The sequence below is a fragment of the Ochotona curzoniae genome, unplaced genomic scaffold (assembly GCF_017591425.1).
Source record: "Ochotona curzoniae isolate NIBS_2020 unplaced genomic scaffold, NIBS_Ocur_1.0 contig_832, whole genome shotgun sequence".
In the NCBI taxonomy this organism is placed as follows: Eukaryota; Metazoa; Chordata; class Mammalia; order Lagomorpha; family Ochotonidae; genus Ochotona; species Ochotona curzoniae.
In genome coordinates this window covers 5,846,588-5,870,733 of record NW_024466580.1, presented here as the reverse complement: position 1 = coordinate 5,870,733, position 24,146 = coordinate 5,846,588, and the positions used below count along the sequence as shown (strand labels likewise).

General features: G+C 49.7%; 1 protein-coding gene across 3 annotated transcripts in view; it reads left to right on the top strand.

Annotated features, from left to right (window-relative positions):
- Window positions 1–12,992: 12,992 nt before the first annotated feature.
- The window catches only part of FLI1 (Fli-1 proto-oncogene, ETS transcription factor), a 122,158-nt gene continuing 111,004 nt past the window's right edge, over window positions 12,993–24,146 (top strand). The window contains exon 1 of one of the 3 annotated variants that reach the window (XM_040992676.1): window positions 12,993–13,064. In XM_040992676.1, coding sequence (XP_040848610.1) covers window positions 13,053–13,064 — 12 coding nt within the window. In that variant the 5' untranslated portion in view covers window positions 12,993–13,052. Of the gene's footprint in view, window positions 13,065–13,806; window positions 14,094–24,146 lie in introns of those variants that run through there. The other 2 variants (XM_040992677.1, XM_040992675.1) reach the window with 2 other exon arrangements.

Below are 24,146 nucleotides of genomic sequence, written 5' to 3'. Positions count from 1 at the left end.
AATGTTCACCATCCCTTTTTTAAACATACTCATTGGTGCGGGCATTTGGGCCCAGCAGTTAGGACATTGCTTGAAATAACAGCATCCCATAACGGAGTGTGCCTGAATTTGAGTCACAGCATTGCTCTCAATTCCGGCATCCTGCTAATGCATACTGCGGGAGGCAGTAGACGATGGCTCAAGAATTTAGGTGTCTACTCCCCTATATGGGAGAAATATACTGCATTCTGGGCTCCTGGCTTCATTCCTAAACATTGTGGGCAGTTGGAAGGTGAACCAATGGATGAGAGACTCCTCTCTGTATATCTCTGTCTCTCCGCCTTTCAGATAATAAATAAAACTTCAAAGTCACTGATTTAGTCCTTGGCAATATTTTGTAGGAGTCCTAATGCCTTCTTTAATTTTGTTCTCTTCTGTCCTTCTTAGGGTTGAGAAAGGCCAGATTGTTAGAGCAAATGTGAGAGTTCTTGGTCCTCTCAGCGTTAGCAAGGAGATACTACTGGTTCTTTCCACTACCATTCCCACTATACTGAATCAGAAAAAAACCCATCACTCCTAGAATCATACTGCAACATTTTAAAGGACTCATTCCCAGACACTTTTTAAAGTGTTTTTATTTACTTGAAAGGCAGAATGAGAGAGAGAGAGAGAGAGAGAGAGAGAGAGAGAGAGAGAGAGAGAAAGAGAGGGAGAGAGATTGCTAGTTATTTTCCCAAATGATTGCAACAGCTACGGCTATGCCAGTTCAAAGCAAGGAGCAGAAGTCTAGTTGAGTGTCTCATGGTGGTGACATGGGTTTCAGCAATTAGACTATGTTCTGCTCCCTCCCAGCATGCGTCAGCAGGAAGCTGAATTAGAAGCAGAACAGCCAGAACTAGAATCAGGGCTCCAGCACAGAATGCTAGGATTCCAAGCAACTGCTTAATCTGATGCTCCACAAAGCTGGCTCTGATTCCACATTTTTAAAAACAGATCCAGGATTATTGAATATCTCCTAATAAGCTGAAAAATTATAACCTTTGTGTCATTTCCAATATTTGGCCACTGGACATGGGACAGGGAGGACCTTTCCATGGCACCTGTTGGATGGCAGATCTCTTTTCAGCAGCTCCCCATTTTGTACCTCTGACTACCACCCTAAGGTCCTCCCGCAAGCCAGTGTGCATGCCTGTGTGTGTGGCAGGAAGGAGGGTCATGGAGGGAATAAGAGGTCTGACCTGGTCATGTCCAACCTGGAATCCAAAGAGACTCCCCCAGAACTGAGTGTTCTTTCTGAGGGCCTACTGCAGACACTGCCTCTATTTCTTGCACTTATCTCGCTCACCAGATTTCCCACCCCTTCTCTCTGCCTGAAATGTCCAGGAGTTCAATCTAGGTTTGTTGCCTGTCAAGAGCTACAAGAGGACACAGATAATGAGAGATAAGGAATGAGACTCCTTGCTGGCCACCCTTTAAAATCTGAAATTGTTTATTCAAAGAGCAGGAAGTGACTTCCTTCCTTCCCCATCACGAAAAGCAAAAAGAATAGAAAGAATAGATAGTCCACAGAAAGGGCTAAAATTTATTGGGCTTCAGATTCTGTTGAGAGTGGAAACAAGTCCAAAGACAAAGGCATGCACAAAGCCAACAGGTGGCAAAACAAGCAACAGCCAAAAGCACTGTAGATACTAAACAGATATTGCTCATCACTGAACGTTCTAGAAGAGCTAAATAAGTCAACAGTGTCAATTATCTTTTATCTCCCAGAAGAAAATATTATTAAGGCAAACTATTATGCTCTGCTTAATATCACAGATGGGAACTTAAGACATCATTTTCTCATAGCTTGGGCAGTCGGAAACCCAGACCAAAGTGTCCCTGGGTCTGTTTTCTCCCAAGGTTTCCCATTTTGGCCGGTGGAAGACCATCTCACTATGCACTCACATGATCTTCATCTAAGCTCCCATGTGTCTATCCTAATCTCTTGCTGTAAGGACACAGCCCTAGTGGACTGGGCCCTATCAGTGTGACTTCATTTTACCTTGTTACCTCCTTAAAGGCCTTGCTTGCACACATGGTTATATTCTGAAGTGCCAGCGGTTTGGGCTTCAACACATGAACTTTAAGGTGACACGATTCATTCCGTAGCACCAGTCATCTGGAACCCAAAGATCCTACCCTAAGACATTAATTTGCTCTCCATGTACTTCTTTTCGAGGCTAAGCCATCTTGAGGCATCAACATGTATTCAAGTTGACAGGTATCTGAGCATCATCCACCTCATGGCAGCCCTCTCGGTTGCCAAACAGGGAGCTGTGTCCCAACTGTCTTGCTCAGGATCAAAGGCTGCAGGAGACATGTCTCTACATCCCGGTATCCTGCTTTAATTCTGCACCGGGTCACTCACTCTCTGGGGAACCAGGTTGCAACAGTAGGGACCAGGAAAGAGGCTTGGTTCAGGTGGGGGTGAGGGTGAACATCTTCGAGGAGTCATTCGAGCCTTCAAGGGCTTTTAAGATCCTCCCCTTCTACTCTCTTGCTCATGCTATGGGAGCTATCTGTCACTTCAGCAATTTTTCCTCTGGCCAATTAAAGCCTTCAGATGAGAGAAGCAGTTGGCCATGTCCACACGGGTAATGAGACAGCCTGGGTCCCTTGACTCAGGTAGTTAAGGCTCTTGGCACTTCCACAGTGGCCACACGACAACTTTCTCCTTCCACATGCATGTACTGTAGTCAGTGTACATGCAACTCTGGAACCCTGTGAGGAAAGGGATGCAGGCTATTCCTTCTGTTAGTGTCAGCTCAACTGCTTTTCTTTTATCACTTTCCTGTAAACCTTGGACTGTGTGCCAGGGATTTTAAAATCCCAGGAAGAGTCAGAAATAGGACATTCACTCAAGTTTGTGTACCTGTGTGTGCGCGCGCGCGCACACAGACACACACACACACACACACAGCTTGGTGCAAGGCTTGGCATGGTAGCCTAGTGGCTAAAGTCCTTGCCTTGCATGGGCCAGGATCCCATATGGGCATTGGTTTGTGTCCTGGTGGCTCCACTTCCCATCCAGCTCCCTGCTTGTGGCCTGGAAAAGCAGTTGAGCATGACCCAAGGCCTTGGGACCCTGCACCCACTTGGGAGACCCAAAAGAAGCTCCTGGCTTTAGATCAGCTCAGCTCAGGCTGTTGTGGCCACTTGAGGAATGAATTAGAGGCTGGAAAATCTTCCTCTTTGTCTCTCCTCCTTTCTGTACATCTGCCTTTCCAATAAAAACAAAATCAATATTTTTAAAAAAAGAGCCGGGTGCAAAACACAGTGCACAGTGTACCTCAGGCTCCCTGGTTAAACCCGTAGTACACAGGCGATGCAAACACACACGGACACTGACCTCACCCTCTCTGCAAACCTGAATGTTAATTGGGACCACTCAGGTGAATGTTCCCAAACAGTTTTCCCTTAATAACAATGTGAAGCTTTTGCTTTGTAGAATAGGATGAGAGGCAAATGCATGTCTCCTGGATGCCTGTGAACATCAGTGTGGACAGGTATGGGGTTGCAATTGCTTTGGCAGCGGGACCTTCTCTAAGCCCAGACTCTGAGTGCGTCCCATGCACAGTTCCTATGCAATCCCCCACTACTTCTTATTTTGTTTTGCCTTTTCTGTGCTCCACGTTCTATAATTACTGTTCATGCCTCTCTGATCTATCTCTCTCCCACTTCATTATAATTGCAAGGTTAGGGATTTTGTCTTGTGTACCTAGGAAAGTGCTTGTTCCAAGTGCTGAAAAAATTAAGATAATAAAGATGTGAGATTTAATTTTTAAATATTTATTTGTTTTATTGGAAAGAAATTTACAGAAAGATTCTGGTTCACTCCCCAAGTGGCTACAACAGCTAGAGCTGAACTGATCCAAAGCTAGGAGCCAGGAGCTTCTTCCAGGTCTTGCACGTGAGTGCAGGGTCCCAAGGCTTTGAGCTGTCCTCCTTTGCCTTCCCAAGCCACAAGCAGGGAGCTGGAAGGAAAATGGTACAGCCAGGACATGAACCATGATCCCATATGGGAGCCCAGCATTTTGCAAGCAGAGGATTAGCCAACTGAGCTATTGCACTGGGCCCAAGATTTATATCCAGCAATAAACAAGATGAACTCAATTTCAATTTTCAGAGCTTACATAGAAGGAAGGAAAGAACAAAAGGAGGTAGTTGGGGCAGGGGAGGGAAGGAGTGAATAAAAGAAGGAAGGAAGAAAAAGAGGGAGGGAGGGAGGGAGGGCAGGAAGGTTGGAGGGAGGTGTAGATGATGTTAGCTCTCTCTTTCTCTCATATAACAGAAGCTCTTATTTTCGAATCTCCAACTTTCCTAAACAGAAATCATCTTTAAAATGCAGGGTATCATAGGGAACGTGTGGAATCTGCTGTGGGCACACCTGCTATTTTACTAGTGCTTGCTGGGAAGAGTCAGGCGTGTTCCTTGGGGAGGAAAAGCAGCCTTCTAGGGAACCTCCAAAGCAGAAACCCCAGGCAGGGCGGTGGCTCCTGTCCTCCAGCCCCCTCCCCTCCCCAAGCCTGGCTTGTTTTCCTAAGCAGTGGTCAGGAATGTGCCGGGCGGGGGCAGCCTGGCTGTCAGCGCGGAGCCCAGGCAGCCCCAGTCACGGTCCCGGGCTGGCCTTTCACCCCAGAGCTCTCCCGGCTGCTCTTATTAAGCAGCAAAATGTTTCAATATGTGGAACTTTGGGGGAGGGACGGCAGAGAAAAATCGGGATATTGTTGAGAAGGAAATAATGAATAACTCTGCCGCCAGTCCCGGTACCCCCCACGTGGGGAGATTTGGGTGATAAGTGTGCTTTCTCCTCAAATGGAATCCCAGCAATTGCCATTTTGTCAGAATTTTCTAGACCTCATTGGGGGACAGCAAACCTGAACTTGGGGACCCAGCAGTGGCACCTTTGTAGGAGTATTTTTTCAATGTTTGCATGGGTTTTAAAGAAATTATTATGAAAACACCTTAATGGGACTATATCTATAACATTTGCAGGCCACTCTGTTCTTGCAGAGGTTGCATAGAAGACCGTGGATTCGGAGTAGGCGCCTTCTCAGGGAATCCAGTAAAGGGAAAGATTTCAGTAGGGAAAACTGACAGGCTTAAAAAGTCAGTGAGGACTTCACTGAGGAAGGATTATTTACTCAGCCAGGACTCCACGCTTCCAAAAGGCCCGGGGCTATTGTCTCCTCCGGGCTCTGTATAGCTGAGCATCTCTATGGTGTGTGCATGTGGTTTCTGGTGGGACTTGGCGTTTCTCACTAACGTGGGAAGGTATCTGGGAAAGCAGCTGTGGGCAGATGGGTGGCTGTCCCATTAGAACAATTCATCAGACAGCAGTTGAAATATTGATAAGAAAACGGAAATCAAATTACAAGAAGGGAAAAGAGAGAGGAAGAGGGAGTGGGCAGGAGAGGGCTGGCGGGAGGCAGCGGTGCACACACCAACTGCTGACTCGAAGCAGCCCCCCCAGGATGCGCAGCAGCTGAGGCAGTCAGTCTGCCAGCCCAGGAGAAAGAGAGGCATACTCCCGCTCCAGGCAGCCGGCAGGTTATTTCTGACACACCAAGATCGTCAGGCGCTCTGGGCACAGGGCACAGCAGTACAGGCGCAGGGAGAACCGCAGAGCACCGTGGAGTGGCCCAGGTCCCGCTCCTGCTGGCTCAGTAGGAAGGGGTATCTAAGGTGAGTGTCCATTTGTCTTTGATCAACTCCGAGCAGGGCTGCCTGTTCTGGCTGCACGCAGAGCTCGCTCCTCCTCTCCTTCTCTCCCAGATTGCCCCCACCCCCTTCTTTCCCCCCTCCCTTTCATTTCTTGCAAATTGCTTTCCAAATTTCAGACAACAGAGGTGGTGAGGCGGGCTCTGGATAAAGGGGCTGGGGGCAGAAATTGTAATAGGGAATCTCTGAGCCCCAGAAATGCACCTTGTCTCTGAACTTGTGTGTGCTGTGGCTTCAGGAGCCAAAAAAGCTGGAATTTGTTAGTGAGGAGAAAAGTGCTTTATCAAAAACACATTGGCTGCCGGAGAAGCTGTGTGCTGCCGTTATAGATGGTCTTATAGAAGAGAGGGGAGGCAGAGGGAGAGACATCAGGCTGGGCTGAGCCAGGAAAGGGAACCGGGCAGACAAAAGGCACCTGGTGCCTGGCAGTAAGTTTCGAACCCTTTTCAGCCCAAACACTCAGACCTAAGACAGCACCTCCCCTACTACTAAATATTGAGAACTAGGTACTTCTTTCCCGGTCCCTGTCGTCAAACCTGTTTTCCTTCTGAAGGGAACAGGACTCTGGGAGGGGCCTCTGTAGAGCTCTCCAGGGCAGAGCCCCTTTCTTCCTGAGGGAGTGTGCCTGCTGGTCGCCGGTGGCAGAGACAAGCCCGCCAGGGTCTAAGGGCCAGCAGTTCTATGACCATCTGCTGGCTGGGGCTGGCCAGCAGTCCATCCCCTCTCCCCCACCCCCTCATCATCCCGCTGGGCCAGGATAGGATAAGCACCCTGCATCCCCAGGTGACTTCCTGCATCCCAGGGAAGGTGGTGTCTCCCAGTAAGGAGGAGGACCAGTAGTGTGAGCTAGTTCCGCGTCCTCACCGTCGCCCACCCTGAAGCTTGCTCAGCAGCACTGGAGTGGGAAAGGCCCTCTGGATCTAACCAATGGGACTCTTATCCGTCTGACGGAGGGTGGCGGGGGGGGGGGGGGCGGAAGGGAGGTGGTGGAAAAAAAATGGTTTAGAGCCCTCTATGGCCAAAACTTCAACTGCCTATCTCTTCACCACCGCCCCAGCCGGCTCCACAAGTGAGTGACCGAGGTGTCCCCCGCCCAGACCGGTTCGAGTGCCTTCCTGACCTTCCTCACCAACTCAGGATGTTTCAGACCGTCCCTGACACGTCGTCTTACGTCAAGGTAAGACCTGACAGCGTCTTCTAATAAGTGATGACCCCTAGCTCCACTCACTCCCACTGAGGGCCTAAGAGCCCTTTCCACCCAATACACCCGGCAGAAGGGAGAGTGGTCTAGGCTGCCTGGACGCTCCGGGGCCGGGGACCGGTGTTTCAGCCGCCAAGGAGTGGTGGTTGAGGAGAGTATCTAGGAGGCAGCTGGTGGCACCGGGCGAGGCTGTGCTGGAGGGGCCGGCTGCGCGCCGCCGCGGGAGGGTCGCCACGGGCGCCTCGCTCTGCGCCCAGGGCGCACAACCGGTCCCCGGGGCTCGGGACTGGCACGCGTGCGCCTGAGTGCGCGCCGGGCGAGAGAGGTGCGGGTACCACGCGCTTCTTTCGGGACTCCACCCCATCAGCTCGGCCCTCCAGCCCGCGCTCCACGGTCTGCCCGCCCCCTCGAAAGCGCAGATTGTTGTATTTGACCCCACAGTCGAGGGCTTTTTTTTTTTCTCTCCACAACAGTTCCCAAGAATGTAAACAAACCAAGGCTGGGACATCTGGGTTACACGTTTAATGAAAATCCACTGACGGGGAGGGGCAGGGCGCGGCAGGGCAGGGAGTGCACACCGGGCGGCCCTGCCCCTGGTAGGCACCACGGTCAGGTTCCTCACAACCGGCAACCGCGACCTCTCTCTCCTGCATGGTAAGAGCCCGGAGCCCGAGCCGCCCTAGATAGGAGGAGGAAGTGCTCACTTCGGTGCTGCAAAGAAACCCCGACAGTTTGCCAATTCCGGCCTCTTGCTAGGCCCGTGAAGCCCCGCCCTCGCAGGACCCCGCCCCTCACGCCCAGCCCAAAGTCCTTGCGGGTCCAGCGATACCAGGGCTTTACCTGGGCCTCCTTGACTCACACTGGACCTGGCTAGGATTCTGAGGGATTTTCCCGAGAATAATGACAATTACACGTGCAGCCTTACTGAGGTCGCTCTGAGGGGAAACTTGCCACCACCCCCACCATCTGAGATCTGAACGAGTCTGCGGTCACTTCAGGGTAAGGCAGGTCGCATCCTGTGGGCTTGGCGCTTGCGCGTGAGAGAGAACTTTAATCGACCATGATTCAGCGAGTGGAGGAATGAATGAATGAGTAGAAAGCAGTCCATCAATAGTCAGTGCCTGCTTCCGGAAGCTGCCAGGGCACACGCCAAAAGGAGAGCACGCAGGGGTCGCCGTCCCTGGTTTTCCAGTTCTGGCTGCAGAATCTACAAGCCCTCCCAACCCACCAGAGCTCCCACTTCCAGTTCTGCCCTAAGATTTGTAATGGACCCCAAGGCAGGGAGCTGCAGCGTCTCTCTCCCATTCACACGGACTTTGCTGGGAGGGCACATACCCAGGAGATCCCGGGCCTCACTCTGGCATTTGGAACTCTGGGTGGAAGAACAGGAGCAGATCAAGGATTTGGGAGGAAAACAAATGAGAACCAGTCCCAGAAGGGCCCAGCCAGAGGTGCTGGAGGCTGCTAGAGCAGCACTGGCCACAGGAGTGCTTGAGAGAGAGGGAAAGAGAGAGAGAGAGGAGGGTTTTTCAGCAGTGTTTTTCAGAGTGCACTGATGGCAGTGAAAGATCTGCATAGCAGGGACAATCTACATGACAGGGACAATCTCACTCCTGTCTGTTCTTCCGGCCATTTACAGAGAGGAATAAACTGACTACCAAGCCCCCTGCCCCGTCAGGCACCCCGCTCTGAGGGTGTAGACAAACACAGGCCAGGGGCTGAGGCCCTGAGGGATCGGGGTGCCCTGTTCCACAACCTCCGCATCTGAAAGAGGTAGGGGGAACACAGAGAACTCAAGGAGGGGAGGAGGGGGGATTCCAGGGTCAGGGTGAGGTGGGTGGGAGAAGCCATGTGATGAACAGATGTCAGGCCCTCTAGGAAGCCCACCGCTTGGCTGTAGATGGAGGCCTTGGACTCCTCCAGTACTAATGACCACTCTAGAACCTGGAGAAGCCGGAGCAGGGACAGGTCCCAGAGACAGAGCTTGTCAGGGGTGGCATTATGAAGCCACATAAGAAGGCCAACATTGTGTTGACAGCCAGGCAAGTTCTAGACATTTCTCTCTGCAGCCAATGCTTTGCACAGTCGCTGCTCCCACAACAAGATGAAAACGCAGAGGCACGGAGTAGAGCTAGAACGAAACCAAGGAGCACCCCCCCCCCAACACACACACTTCAGTGCCCTGCACCCCGCCTGGGAATTGGAGGGGGTGCTGGGAGGAGGTCCAGCGAGGGGAACCCTCCCTCAGCAGGACGGTGGGGTGCTGCGCAAGGGGCAAAGTGTGCAGCACTTCCCCCCTTACTAGCACATCCTTGGAAGCTCCTGGCCTGTGCACCTCCCACGGGAAACTGATGGGATTCTCCAGTTTCCCTTCTAGAATCAGCCTCCCCAGATCCCTGCTCTCCAAAGCTTGCCCACCTCCCAGACTCCAATTCTTCCTAGGCTACATCCTGCGAGTAGAGCCCCTCCTCCGCCCCTCCCCACCTTCCCAGAACAAAGATGGCAGCTAATTCCAGCCCGCTCAGAGAGACGCGCCGGCCTACAGCCGGTGTCTGGACTTCAGGTCCTCCAGACTGGTTTCAAGGAGCTTGTTCTCTTCTGAGTGGGAACATTGTCTGGGACCATGGGATGGAGCGGGTAGAGGAAACTGAACAAGTCGGATCCCCAGTCTCCCCAACGCGCCCATCTCAGAGCGGCCAGCGGCTGTTGGGGTCCAGACACCTGGCAGGAGGGTCTCCAGCTCTTGTCAGTCTGAGCTCTCCGGGTCAGCTTCGCGCTCGCTCCCTCGGGTTTTCCCAACGACGCCGCGAGGTCTGAGAGCCCGGGGCGGGGAGCGCCTGGGGGCTGGGCTCGCAGAGACCCTGCCCCTTGCTCGGCCCTCCCACCACCGCGGCCTCCCACGTCGCGTTTTGAACCCGCTGGGCGCTAAAGCAAGAAGGAGCGTGGGGAGCGGGCCGGGCGAGCAGAAGCTCTAAATCTTCCATCTGTAAGTGCATGAAGTCTGAGAAACAAATTCAAAGCAGGCGCGCCTGCACAGCCTTCCTGCAGAAATACTCCCCGGCATTCAAGCGCATCCAGGGGCGGCCCGAGCTGCCTTGTTTGGCTAAGGTCAGACGAGACTCGGGTTCTCCAATAAAAATAAATCTCAAATTAATTATGGCCTCGAGCGAGAGGCCAGACACTTGAAGCTGCAGTTGTGCAGTCTGGAGTTTTGGCGCTCGCTCGCTCGCCCGCCCCCGCTCCAGCCCTCCCCTACTCTCCCCTCCCCACTGCCAGCTCGGATACCCGCTGCAGCCGCCAGGGCGATGTTTGTGTCGGGGGAGGTGGTGCGGTGAAGGGCCAACCCTAGACGCCGTGCCAGGCCTGGCATCTCTCGGAGTCCAAAGTGACAGAGATACCCCGGGCTCCCGAGCCACCACCCCACTCCCCGGGGACCCTGCCCCTGTGGTGGCGCCCTCCCACCCCCCAGCCCGGGCTGGGACCAAAGAGGCCCGGGAAAGTCGCGTCTGGAAAGTCTTGACCCGGTCAAAAGGGCTGACATTGAGCGAGCCAAGACACGTTTCGCCCCGCCGCTCCCCTCCCGGGGGAAGCAGCACTTCCGCATCTTTGAAAATACTGTCAAGTGCGAATGGTGCGAGGCAAGTCCCGCTAACCGCTTCCCAATGAAAATGCTCCAAAGCCAAACCCTTCCCGAGGGCGCGCTTTCTGTATGTGGCTTAGCAATGTGCGGTGCCCTGTTTCGTTGTAGAAGTTTCTTTCTTTTTTTTTTAATGTTATTATTTTTAAACTAGCTCGTAGTTTTTGTTTTAAATGCTCAGCCAGGGAGTCCTTGGCTGCCAGGTTGCCCTGACTTAAAAGCCGGCGCCGGGCCGGGCGGAATGGGGCGGACGGTATCATAGTGGTTCCTGGTCCCCAGCCCTGCCCAGTCTGTAAGAGTGAGCCAGGAGAGAGGGTGTGTTTCAGAGTGTGGGCCCTGGGCTAGACCCTTGGACTACGGAGGGGCCTGGAGGAAGAGTAAGGATGCAGAGAGAGGGAAGAAAGGATGAGGGGAGAGAAGGGAAAGGAGAAGAGAAGTTGAGTGGACGGCCCTTTCCTCCAGCACAAGACAGCTTGCGTGTCACTCACCCTCACTGCCGGCTCTTTATCAATTTGTCTGAATACAAACATTCGAACTATTCTCTTTGGTTGCTCGTGAAAACAATGTGAGCTGCCAGGATCAAACCATCTTTCCAGATGTCTGGCGGTAACCACATGATACAGAACCCACTTGTTTACTGTTGTGTGAGGTGAGGGCTGCTCCCCCTTTCAGGAGCTCAGTAGAGCTGGCCGCAAACCCAAGTTACCTGACATTCTTAGCCACCCTCTCCTCTACACAGCAGGACCCCAGGGAATCCCAAAGTCAATGGGAGGGAAGCCTGGGATGACAGGGACAGTGTCCTCTCTGGGGGATGCAGTGGGGGAGAGACTCCAGTGAGTGGGCAGGTCTTCTCTGTGGGGAGACTCAACCATGAGGAGCCCATTGGGGGCTGGTAAGCAGCAAAAGGCCAAGCCAGCTGAGATGCAAGCCACATTGTCTGGGTGGCCATCTCTTCCCAATCATGACCTGGCCAAGTTTCCGTTTTACAAGCGGAAACAGAAAGTGCTATTGGGTCCCAGGGCGAGCACAGCAGAGCAAGTGCTCCTGTGGGTCCCCTTTTCTAGGAGCACTTCTTGTGGGGGAGGCCACTGGTGCCAAGTGGAGGGGGGTGGGGGCAGCTCCAGGGCTGTCAGACTGACTCCTGGTCCACTCAGGAAAGGCAATCTGTCATTTGTGGGGCCAGCAGGAGGTGAAAAAAGAAACCTATCAATCGTGTTTGCCACAGAGGTGCTTTCTAAAGAACCAGGAGGTGTGTGTGTGTGTGTGTGTGTGGAGGGCAGGGGTAGCCCCTGCAAGCAGGGTGGTGGTGTTTAATGGGCCCCAAGACTGCTCAGCACCAGGAGGGGGCACCTCTGTGGTGTTGCAATCCTTTCTGGCTGAAAAAGGAGCAATGGGCTGAGGGTGCCAGGGTTCCCCGCACCCTCCAAAGAGCCCCTGTTGTCATTTGAAGGTCGGTAGAGAGTCTGGGCTGAAAAGGAAACAATTTGGGGTTTGAAAGGATGTAATTCATTCTTCCTTTCCCTTTAACCTCTTTCCTCTCTGGAAAGCATGTGGAAATACTGAAGGAAGAGCAGGAGGGCGGGAGGGCGACTGTGGGGAGGAAAGGGTTAAGCCTGATTTCTTTTAATTGAGCTCCAGAACTGGTGGCCCCAGGCAAGGGGGGGGGGGTGGAACTGACCCCGCTAGCGGTAACCAGATGTGGCGGTCCCAGGGGAGCCCCGGAGCAGACCCCTGGATTGAGAAGCAGACAGGACTGGGGGGGAGTGTTGGGGGGTTGGACAGCCCCCATCCCACCATCCACCACCCCCAACCCCCCCACTCCCACACCGAGCCTCAATTGCTGGCGGGCTGCACCCGCTGCTCCAGGTCTAGTCACGTTCAGACCCATGTGTATATTCGAACCCCAAATTGGAGCTGAATTGATGAGACTAATTTCGAGAGAGGGAGGAGGGAGGGATGGAGGGAGGCAAGCCAGCTCTCCGGACTCCATTGCTCCTGAAGAAATAAAGAATTAGTCACCTTTTTCGTCGCCGTGGACACCTTTTTGAATTTTTTTTCCTTCCAATTCAATCGGATCTTCTCTGGATTTTTTTGTTTTGTTTTGTTTTCTCTCTTTTTCCGTGCGGACTCTTAAATAAAAGTGAGCAAGTCCCAAGCGTGGTCTTCAGAGCGTGGAAAAGGTAACCTGTTGTGGAGATCCGGGAGGAGTCAGGACCCCAGGGGCTGCCGCTGTTGGAGCGCGCGGAGGCGCAGCCACGGGACAAGGGGGCCTCCGGGTGGGCCGGACCGAGAGGTGGGCCGAGGGGGAGGCCGACCTCGCGGCTGGGTGGGGATGTCAGAGTGCCTTTGCGTGGTGAGTTCCCGGGACCTGCTGACCAGCCGCAGTGTCAGTTCCTTGGGGGCCGGGGTGGTGCAATCGGAAGGATGATTCTGACCCAGAAGTTCGGGTAAGCGCGAGGGGTTGGACCCCAAAAGATGCGAATACAGGTGGGTGCCGAGGGTGCGGCGGACGCACCGGGCGCAGGGCCAAGGGTGTCCCTCTGCTACCTAACAATGCGCCGGCAGGGGAGCCGCGCCCTCGACGGCGCTTGGCAGCCCGAACCATCCCGGAGTCCGCGCTGATGAATGGTCGAGCCGCTCTGCGAATCCGCTGCTTCTGGGCAGTCAAGGGCCCGAGTGGAAAAAGTTCCACCGGGCGCACTTTCCAGTGGTCGGTTTACCTTGGTCTGTGTCCGGCTCTTCCCCGGCATCGGGCGCCAGGTTATCCCCAGCTCGATTAAACTCTCCGCCATCCCCCATCACCACCAAAAAAAGTTTGACTCCGGCTGGAAAAAGCATTAATGAACGTATCTGTGGGAAGAAACGGAAAGTGAATGAGTCAGGAGGGCCACCTTCGGCCAACGGCCCTAGGAATAGGAAAGAGGCCAAAGGCGTTTGGCTTTAGTTTGGGGCGGGGGTGATGGTGGTGGTGGCGAGGGGGTTGCAGACTGCAGGAATCAGGGCGCGGGCGCGGGGCGTGGAGCCCGTCATTGTTCCCGGCCAGCTCTTATCTCCCAGAAGCAAGTATCCTGTGTGCGCAGTGCGTGAATGCGTCGGGCATCTCCGCGTATATTTATATAGTGTGTGATGCGAAAAGCAGGACCCGGCGGCGAGGGGAGGAAGAGGGGGTGTGGGGGGTGGAAAGAAGAGAGCGAAGAGAGAGAGAGCGGAGAGAGAGAGAGAGAGAGAGAGATAGGACTTCCTCCCCGATTCGCAAAGTGAAGTCACTTCCCAAAATTAGCTGAAAAAAAGTTTCATCCGGTTAACTGTCTCTTTTTCGCTCCGCTACAACAACAAACGTGCACAGGGGAGCGAGGGCAGGGCGCTCGCAGGGGGCACTCGCTGAGGGCCCAGGGCGCCAGGGAGGCCGCGCCGGGCTAATCCGAAGGGGCTGCAAGGTCAGGCTGTAACCGGGTCAATGTGTGGAATATTGGGGGGCTCGGCTGCAGACTTGGCCAAATGGACGGGACTATTAAGGTAAGCGGCGGGGCACTGGGCGCGGGGCGGCGGGGTCCCGGAAGACGTGGCGGCTTTCCCTTCCTTCCGCGCCCCGGCTTCGCGCCGTCTCCGGGGCGCTAGGGGTGGCGAGTCTCCCTCTGGGGTGATCTGTCCGGCTCTCGGCGGAGAGCAATCTACCTCAAAACCCCCTGCCCTGCTGTGAAGCCTGGCCCCCTCCCACCGCTTCGCCGGCTGGACTGCGGGAGGGGTTGGCGTGCAATCGGGAGACCTTGGGCGCGTAGCGAAGTCCGGGGCTGAAGAGCCCCGTCCGGGTCCGTCGCTCCCACCAGCAACCAGGGCGTCCCGGCCTCGGCTCCGGGCTCTTGCCCGGAGGACGACCGGCTCCGCCTGGCCAAAGAGGCCGAAATCGGCCGGGGGTTGCTGCGACCCGGAGCTCAGGGGTCCCTAGCCGGTGGAACCCTGGCGCGGATACCCGGATTGGCTGCGGGAGGACTGGCGAGCAAGGGAGTGTGTCCTGGGTCTGCCTGAGCCGGCTCTTCCAGATGGAAGCCCCTGTTTACATGTCAGCGCAAGCTGGTTTCCCTTCCCTCTCTGTCCTCCTGAGGCCGGTTATCGGCTCCCCGGGACTAACCGGCCAGCCCCGCCGCTAGTGGAACTAGGATTCTACTTCTCGGCTTGGGTCCACACAGCTCCTCGGCGGCTTGGCCCGCGGCGCCCAGACGTGTGCCGGCCGCAGGGGCAGGGATCCGGAGCTGCCTTTCCAGGAGACGGTCCCCGCGCCCTTCCGAGCCGCTCCGCCAGGCTAGCCAGTCCTCCACCCTCGCCGCCACGCCGGAGGAGGTTGGGTTGCAAAGTGCAGCCTCCAAGGGCCGGCGAGGGTCTGGGTTCCGTGTCACACTTGGGAAGGGTGACTGCTGCTCCCTCGGAAAGGGGGAAGTGTGGCGAGAAGTCTAGAGAAGGGACACCCCCTAATACCACTGGCCTTAGAGGACCTAGGGGGAATGAATGGGGCTCGAGTTAACTGCGAGGCTGCCGCGCGACGCCAAGCCAGAACTTGTCTGGAAAAACGATTAGGCTGGCGAGGTGAGGACTGGCAAGGCGCGCCATTCCCCCAGAAACCCAAACGAGTCGACTCCGCGTTCAGGGCTGAGTGAGAAGAGATGGGGAGGATTCAAGAGATTTTTATCGACTGGGTGGGGTGGTGGTTTTTATTTTCTAAGTTGTATGTGTGTGTGTTCGAAATTTGCTGACTTAGGCACCAACCGAATAGAATTGAAAATCTGGAGATGAGATGACTGCAATGGGGAGTGACGGGGAGTGAGAACTGGGGTTCCTCAATCTCAAAGAGAGTGAGTGGGAGAGGATTCTTGGGGATACCTGGGAGGAGGAGAAGATACCCGGGCCACCCCGGGCCCATGTCTCTGCTTCCTGTTGGTGTGGGCACACAGGTGGCTCTGCTCCCCCAAGTTTAATAACGGCATGTTTCACCTCCCTGCACTCAGAACCCCCTGGCACTTAACCCCCACCACCCGCCAAGGCACTCCTTCAGATAGGGGAAGGTGGCTCCAGGGTCTAGATGTGGACACCCTAAGGAGAAGTGAAGCAATATCTCCACACTGCTCAGCCCTCCATGCACAGGCTCTGGGCCGAGAGGGAGGAAGCTGTGGTCTGTGTACCCAGGATGTGCTAACCCTTCAGATGCACACACAGGGATTGGCAGGACAGGCGAGAGAAAGCCTCAGACCAACTGCTGTGGCTACCGAGGAGGAGAGCTGAGGGCCTTCCTTCTGTGGGTGGAGGGAGCCTGGGAGTCCCTCCCCAAACTTCCCAGGAGCACCCTAGGCTCTCATTCATGTTCCTTAATGACATTGGGGCGCTTCCAGAGCAGTGGTGTTTCAGACCCCAGCAGTTAAGGGATCTGCCTCTACTATGTACTTTGGTATTTAAATAGTGTGGAAGCCACAGTTTCCTGTTCTGTGTGACCTTCGGATCTTGGGGTTTCCAGATCCCACTCCCACCTTGGCTTAACTGCTAGGAGAAGAGAGTGGGCCAGCTGACTTCCGTGAAAAAAAAATGCACAAAACAGTAAGCATGTTTGAGCTTCATAAACTGCAAAAACGAAACAACGGGACTAAGTTACCTCTACGGTACTGTATTTCCAATCTTCTCTATGCCTAAAATATTACGATCATGGACTCTTACCCTTATGGAAGCCCAACTCCGTGCTCTGCAGGCATTGGTTTAGAGACAATGGATCACGGCTAATTTGTAGACACAAATCTGAATGTGCACTTTTACTTTGAACACCCTAAGGGGGGAAATCGACTGTGAGTGATGCTAGCATGTTGATTTTCTGCACCTGCATATTTCTTCCTCAAACATGGGCATGCATATGTTTCAAAATGCCTGGAGGTCTCAATGCTCAGGTGGCATTTGGTCCAGGATTTCAAGTCTGAGTTTCTTCACAGAAATCCCTTATTTTGTGTAGAATTTGCATAAGTCCATGCAATCACCAAATCCTTACCTAATGTCTGTGTGATGATAAGTTCTACGGAAATATGTCCTCCTCTCTTTCCCATGAAAGCCTTTTGGGAAAGCTCTGAGCACCACTGGGGAGCACCCAGATTTGTGGGAGCCACACTGCTCTTGTTTTGTACAAACAAGTTAACTGCAGTATCGAACAACAGCTGGCCCCACCCCTGCTCCCCACAGTGATGATATCAGTGTTGAAAAGCACGTGACACTGCTTTCTGCTTTAAGAACTGACCTGGTTTCAAAAACTACATCTTAGTGCTATGTCTATTTTCAATGAACCCCTCTATCTCTTCTATGGACCTTTGGTTCAAAGTGTGGGGTACATTAATGATGGAGAATGAGCAGTGCTGATATAGATGTGCTAGATGAAACTGGGAAATAGAGAAATGAGCAGCACACTTGGAATCAAAAGGCTTGAGTTCTTTCTCAGCTCTAAAATGTATTGCTGTGGGCTATATAGTCTCGAGTCTCAATTTCTTCATGTATAAAAAGAGGCCAGATCACTTCAATGCTACAAGCCACAGATAAGGATTAGCTAGAATATGCTTCCTCAGCCAGATGCACATCAGTTGAACTCCCTTGGGATACAGCTTGTGAAGACTGGTTGGTCAGAAAGTTGGATCAGAGGTCTAGATTTAGAATATATATTCCATTAAGTCTAACAACTGTTTATGAGTTGTCTTTTATGAATGTTTTTCAAAAAGATCATGAAAAATGGAATTAAAAGATAAATTTATTTGAGTACCAAAAATGTTAAAATCCATGCATAGGATACATGTTTAAAATGTTCATAAATGTATTAACGAAAAACTACACACATTGCTTTTTGCATCATAATTAACTTACCTTTTAATTCTGTTTCTCCTGGACTTTTGGAAGTACTTTGGTAGATTCTCAGCCTTTACTTTGTGTATTGAGGATAAAGCAATAACAGCATTATGGTGGAGGTAGATATATTCAGAAAGGGAGAAAGGCATCCGTGTCCAGTGCTGGTGGTACATGAAGAGCAACAAAGTGGGCTGGAGGGTGCACAGTTGTGCCGGCCAGGCTGGTCAAGGAGGATCCTGTAACAGACACCACTGAGCAGAGCTACCAGGCATTCTTACCCTTTACTTTGAAGAAGTAGAACATGACACAATCAGCAAATGATGGGAGTGCAAAAGGGGAAGAAAAACAAGTTACTGTGAAGCTCTGTGAGCCAGTGGATTGACAATGCAGCATGCAGCCTAGGAGAGAATGCCCGGTTGGGCAGGCAGCACTTGAGACCAGAGACCTGACTTTTGTGCGGATTTCAGACAAGAAGGGTTCTGGGGCTTGAGCTTTCCCTGTTTTGTGTTCGAATAGATTCTACTAGAATGCTGTCTTCCACTTGGGCTCCTGTTCAAATTTGAATTGACACTAAGTTTGCAGTTTTAGAGCTTGCCAACTCTGCAGTTTGACATTCTTACTTAACGGGTGTGCCCAGGGGTTAAATGAACTGTTCAAGATTGCACAGCTAATTACTGGCTGAGTCAGGATGACAGTTCAGGGTTCTGAACCCATAGGCTTGTGTTCTTTCCATGATTCCCAGAATGTATCACTTGCTTTTACTACATCATTATGAATCGTAGAATCCTGGAAGCAGTGTGTGTGTGTGTGTGTGTGTGTGTGTGTGTAGTGTGAGAAAGAGAGAGAGACCTTTAAAATAAATCATGAAGTATAAGTATCTGGCAAATTGAACTAAAGACTCTTTGGTTATTTAATGAATACAATATTATTGCCATCTTGAATTATTCCCATACTTAAAGAATAAACTCCAAATTTTCACATAGGATTTTTAGACAAGTGTTTGCCCAAATGAATCCTTGTTTTTCCTGTAGACAAAATAAATAAAGTCTCCATGATGAAGGGCCAACCCAAAACGCATTATTTTATTTAAATAAACAGGCCCCTCAATAAACCATGAGCAGGTGGATTGAATTATTATTTTAACTCTCGATAATTGAATGCTTGGCTAAGTAAAATGTACTCATATGTATTAGAACATATATTTTGGATCCTTTTTCCAAGCTGTGCAATAAGTAAGTCTTTAAATAAAATTGTGTTGTATTATTATTTGAATGAGGGAGAAAGAAAGAAAGAAAGAGAGAGAAATCTCATTGCTTCACTTTCCACATTACCTACAAGGCTGGACCAAGCTAGTGACAGAAGCTGGGAACTCAATCAGTGTCTCCCATGTTAGTGCTAGGGACTCAGACACACAAGCCATTGACTTCTGTCTCCCAGAATCACCATTAGCAGAAAGCTGGAATCAGAAGGTAAGCTGCACTGGAACCCAGGTTCTCCAATAGGAAATGCAGCCATCTTAGACACCAGGTCAAACACCCATCTCAGTAACCAGGGCTTCAGTAACAGTGAAGATGCTGAACTAGGGTTCTGAGTTCTACGAAGAAGGAACACTACCAAAGACAAAAGGGCCACTGCCAGGGAGGTTCTGCTAAGGATAATCCGTGTGTATGTGTCCGCCAGTAACATGTAGTAAGTAAGTGTTAAGGATCATTCCAAAAAAGGAAATTGAAATTTAAATGGAAAAGAAAGAGAAGGAGTCAATGGTAATATTTATTAGCTCCCTATTGTTTGCCAAGAACTTTCACATAATATTTTTCCATGTTCTCATAGCAGCCCTATGGGAGGCAATGTTGTTCATCTTATGTGAAAGAAATCTCAGAGATGTAAGGCTCCTTGTCCCAGCTCAGAGGTGATAAAGCCTGGCATTTCTGATCGAAGAATGCTTTAATTTGCATTACATACTAGCCACCTGCTGCTTGGCTTTGGTGGGTCTGAAGCTTGGCCTTAAAGGACAGGTAGCATTTGCACAGGACTAGATGGTCAAGGATGGGATACTTGGAGGTGGTGACTGGGTGCATGTGAGGGAGTGGATAAGAGTGGAAAGACTGAGTGGACCATAGCAATCATCACAAAGAGTTTGGGTCTTGTAGAAAAGAGGGAGCAAAAATTCTGAATAGAGGGAAGAAGATCTTCAGAGCTGTATTAATTTTGTAGGAGCTTAATCCTTCCTACTCCGTTTAAGTCCCTGGGAAATGGCGATGGGAGTGACTATATCACTTCTCAGAGGCTACACAAGAAGTTAGCCACAGGCAGGACAGGACAACTGGCTTGTTAAATATGGCACTGAGCAGGGAGGAGAGACCTTATTTCACCAGGTATCATGCAAAGATAATTATCCTTTTCATTCCTTCCCTTATGCCTTGTTGGTCAGTCTTTCAGGGATCCCAGCACTGGGTCCCTGCAACCCAAGCTACCACTTCAGTTCTTGCTGAAAATGAGTTAGCAGATTGAAAATTAAGAAGAGACACAAGGAAGGGTTGTGTCCCTGAAACTTAAATCAGATTTCTATAGAAATTCCGACAGGTCTGTCTTTCTGTCTGCTAGGCCCATGGCTTGCTGATTTTTCACCCAAGCAAATTAGAGACTGGTAGACTAGTGCTCATGATTCCAAGGAGGATCAGGGATGGGGTGTTCAGCTGTGTATGCAGCTATTTCTAATCAATTCTTGACAGTTTCAAGACTGCCTATACCTACAGAAATGCACCAGGACACTGAAGTAGTTAAGAAATTTATCATCTTCATGGGAACAATGTGTCTGTCATTTAGTTAATGATTAAAATCTTGGAGTATGAAGTTTTTTCAAACCATCTGAATGAGAATGCCAAACTGAACACCAAGACTCTTCCTTAAGAGCTGGGCCCATTGATCCAACCAGGACACACAACCTGTGTGTCCAAAGTAATAAAAGACCTTGTTTCATGTCTTAGTGCACACATGCAATGACAGGTGTCATGGAAGTTTTTAGCCTTGCGTTTCTAGATGTGTGGGGCTTTCATGTGTCCACAGGGATCTAACATTCAGATGTAGAATTGGTGTGCCCAAATGTATGGGTATTCTTTGATTTTGAATAGGAAGAAATCTGAGTGAGCAATTTTGCAGCACACCATCCATGTAGAAAAGAAATGTAAAGCAAACAGGCTAAGATAGACTTACAAGCCTATGAGCTGCTATTAAGGTTGTTGTAACCTACAAAAAAACCTTCTATTCAGGTGGAAATTTTTAGGTCTGCAGAATTAATTTTCCTTTGGATACTTATCATTTAATTCATACTCATTTCTTTAGTCATTCACCTTAAGGCTAACTCATGATGCCAGGAGCAGTACTCAACAGAGCATCCACACAGGTAAATGAAAGCAGGATGTGTGTACTGTTTCTTCCAGATTTTTAAACAGTGGAGTCTTCTTTGCTTTCTGATTTTAAGCTCTGACTATTAGAGTTTTCAAAAGAAACACTACTTTCAGGGCAAACCTATCTTGATGGTTTATTTTTATAGAAATATTTAGGTACATTTTCCTGAAGGTGACAGCTACTGTTAAGTCTCTGTAGCCTTGTCAGCCCTGTTGATATTAGACTGTTAAATGCACATTTTTGGAAAGCCAGACTTCAACCAAGGAAACTGCTTCGTAATATTCTCCCTTACCCAATGATATGCTCTCTATTTGTGTACTATCACCTACAAAAGCCCTATAGATAAAGCAGTGAGGTGAGAGACTGAGAAAGAGTAGTTGGACAACAGGAAAGTGTCTTATTGTACAAAAGTTCCTGATAAATCAACAAGAAAAGAATGACTTAACAGAAAATAGGGAAAAATGCTATGAATAGAAGCTACTGGAAAAAATATGGAACGAGCATATGAAAAGAATCTCAAGAATGTCCATTAAGATATTCCAATGAAAATAGTGGCATTCCAACGTTTGTGATGACTAGAAGCCAATAAAGATTAAAACGGCTCAGTCATGTCCACCATAGAAAGAGGAAGGAGAAGTGTCCCAGTCTTACCTTCTTGGTAGGATTTTAATGTAGTACAATCTTTCCAGAGGGCCACATCTATTTGAGGCATTAACTCCTCAAATATTTGTGCCATTTGATAATAATTCTATTGTATTCTACAGATATATCTTACTGATACATCCATTCAGACACAATATTGTGTGTATGTGTGTGTGTGTGCATAATCTTGTATATGTGAAAGCTTACCTATCATACAAGATGGTCATTGTAGCATTGTTTGTAATTGCAAAAATTGATAATAATCTAAACATACATTCAGGGGCTAGTTATATTAGTTGGGATGGATTCACATAAGAAAATTTGGGAATGCAAGGATTCAGAGCAGTGAAATAAATTGTCATTTACTGATTTAGAAAGTTCTCCATGGTATATTATTATATGGATAAAAGCCAAATGCATGGTCCCATTTATAAAAAAATTAAAAACACACACATATGATTGTTTATAAATAGGCAATTTCTACAAGGACATATGAGAAACTATTGACAGTGGATGCCTCTGGGCAAAGGGAAATTGATGCTTACTTTTCATGCTATAAATTCATGCAGCGTTTTTATAAAAACCATTAATGTATTACTTTTATAGTGGAGAAAATAAAGAAGGGTCATTAGAAATACACTTGTGGAAAGTATTCTATCCCAAAGGCGGTGGTAACAGGGACTTTGGGATCCCACTTTGTCCATCTTGTTTAGCAGGCCTGTTGCATACTGACTGTGGTCTGCGTCCTCGCTTGTCAACCATTCATGCAAACGTTGTTGTATCAGAGATTTTCTCATGCGTGCCATGGAGCAGGATTTCAAAGTTGTCATTCAGTGCTCACATTTAATACTCTTATTTGGGGCTTGAAGGTTATTCTGTCTGTTCCTACGTAGCCCTCCCCCTAAATTTCAGCCTGTTGATAGGAGGGTTTTTGAGTGATGCTTTGTGGATTTCTGTGAGCTGTGTATCTGCTAACTTGTGGCACTGGAGCTCTGCTCCTCCCTTTGAATTCATGCAAACTAAGAATAGGGCCTGATTCCGCTCGGATGTCTTGGATTCTTTTCCAAAGTTTGGTCTTATTTAAAACCCAAAACACATTTGGCCCAAAGCGCCTTTCCCCTGACTTAAAAAAAAAATCTTGTTTAATTGAAGGGAAATTGAATTTGTCTGGCTTTGATTCATTTACACTTAACTCTTAAAAAAAAAAAACAGTATTTGGAGGACTTATTTGATGTCCAAGAAGAATTTTGAACCTCTTAACGAGTTTTCTGGAAGGGTTTTTTTAAAACAGGAAGTGGTGTTGTGCTATGGGCATGCATACTCAATACTGAAAGACTCCACCTCAGTTTGAAACTGTGTCACCCAGAACTTTGAATGGACCCAAATATCCCTGAGATAGGCCTTTCTTTCCTAGTACTTATCTAAAAGAAGGAAGATTCACTCACCATGCAACTGAAGGGGAACAAATATGAGGAAAAGCAATCATAGTCATAGGAAGAAAAGGAATGAATCAGTTACCCCAATCCCTAACACTTACACTTGACCCTTATTACTACTCTGTGATATACATGCTATTTTTATTTTGTAGAGATTGGGTAATTTAGCCATGGTTGCATATACAGATAGAAAATAAAAATGCAATGATTTGAAGCTAATCATGGCAACCTCCACAGTTCATGGGTCTTAGCCAGGTACACCTATAAGTTTCCATACAGTTTAAGTTCCAAATCTAAGCCCTCAGTTGAGAACCACATATGGCTGTTTTGTCCTTTTGTTCAACTGGCTCTCATTTATATTCTGTATTAGACAGATTTAGCGATTACTCCGTTTTTAGCCCTTTACTCAAGAAGGCCTAAGCTCTGTAGAATCCAGGCCAGAGAAGCTGCCTGGCCTTGTTAGCAGATACATTGATAAGAAGGCAAGAGATGGTGGAAAGCACAGGTTTGGCTTTATCCTAACGAGCTGAAGGGGTGATTGCTGAAATGGAGGATAGTATATTCTTTAACAATGCTTTTCCCCCACCCTCCTACCTTTTCCCTCTCTCTTATTCTCCTGTTCATTCCCATTAGTCCAGAGGCACATGAAACTCCGTACAATTTTTTTAATAACGGATTTTGGAAGTTATAAGAAACACAAAGAAGGGAATGTTTTGCAAGGTTAAAAGGAAATCACCGAGCAAGGCTGACTTTGGGCTCCAGTTTCTCCTGAATAGCATTTCTTGTTATTTCAAGGCTGATTGACTTATAACTGCATCCAAAGCCACCTCACATCAGTTCCTTTTATCAGCCCAAGTGAGACTTCCTGTGGACTGGCCCAGCTTCCTGATATATTTCCTTTTTCCTTTGGCAGAACAAAGAACACCATAGCTCCAAGGATCCTTGGAAGCAAACATAATTTAGCACTGAAGAACCTATTATTTTAGAATTTCCATGCTCTATGCAGATGGCCAAAGGCCTGCTTTTGCCTTTCTCCACAGCATTCTGTACCCATTGAACACCACGTGTGTTCTCATGTGATCAATAAGCTACTTGAATTCAACTTATAGTTTCACTTCACTCAAAGAAGGAAAACCATCTACTCTCCTCATGAACAGTGCATGTGCATCTCAGAACTACATGAAGCAGTTCTCTCTCTAGATTGAAATTGTTTATGAACCTA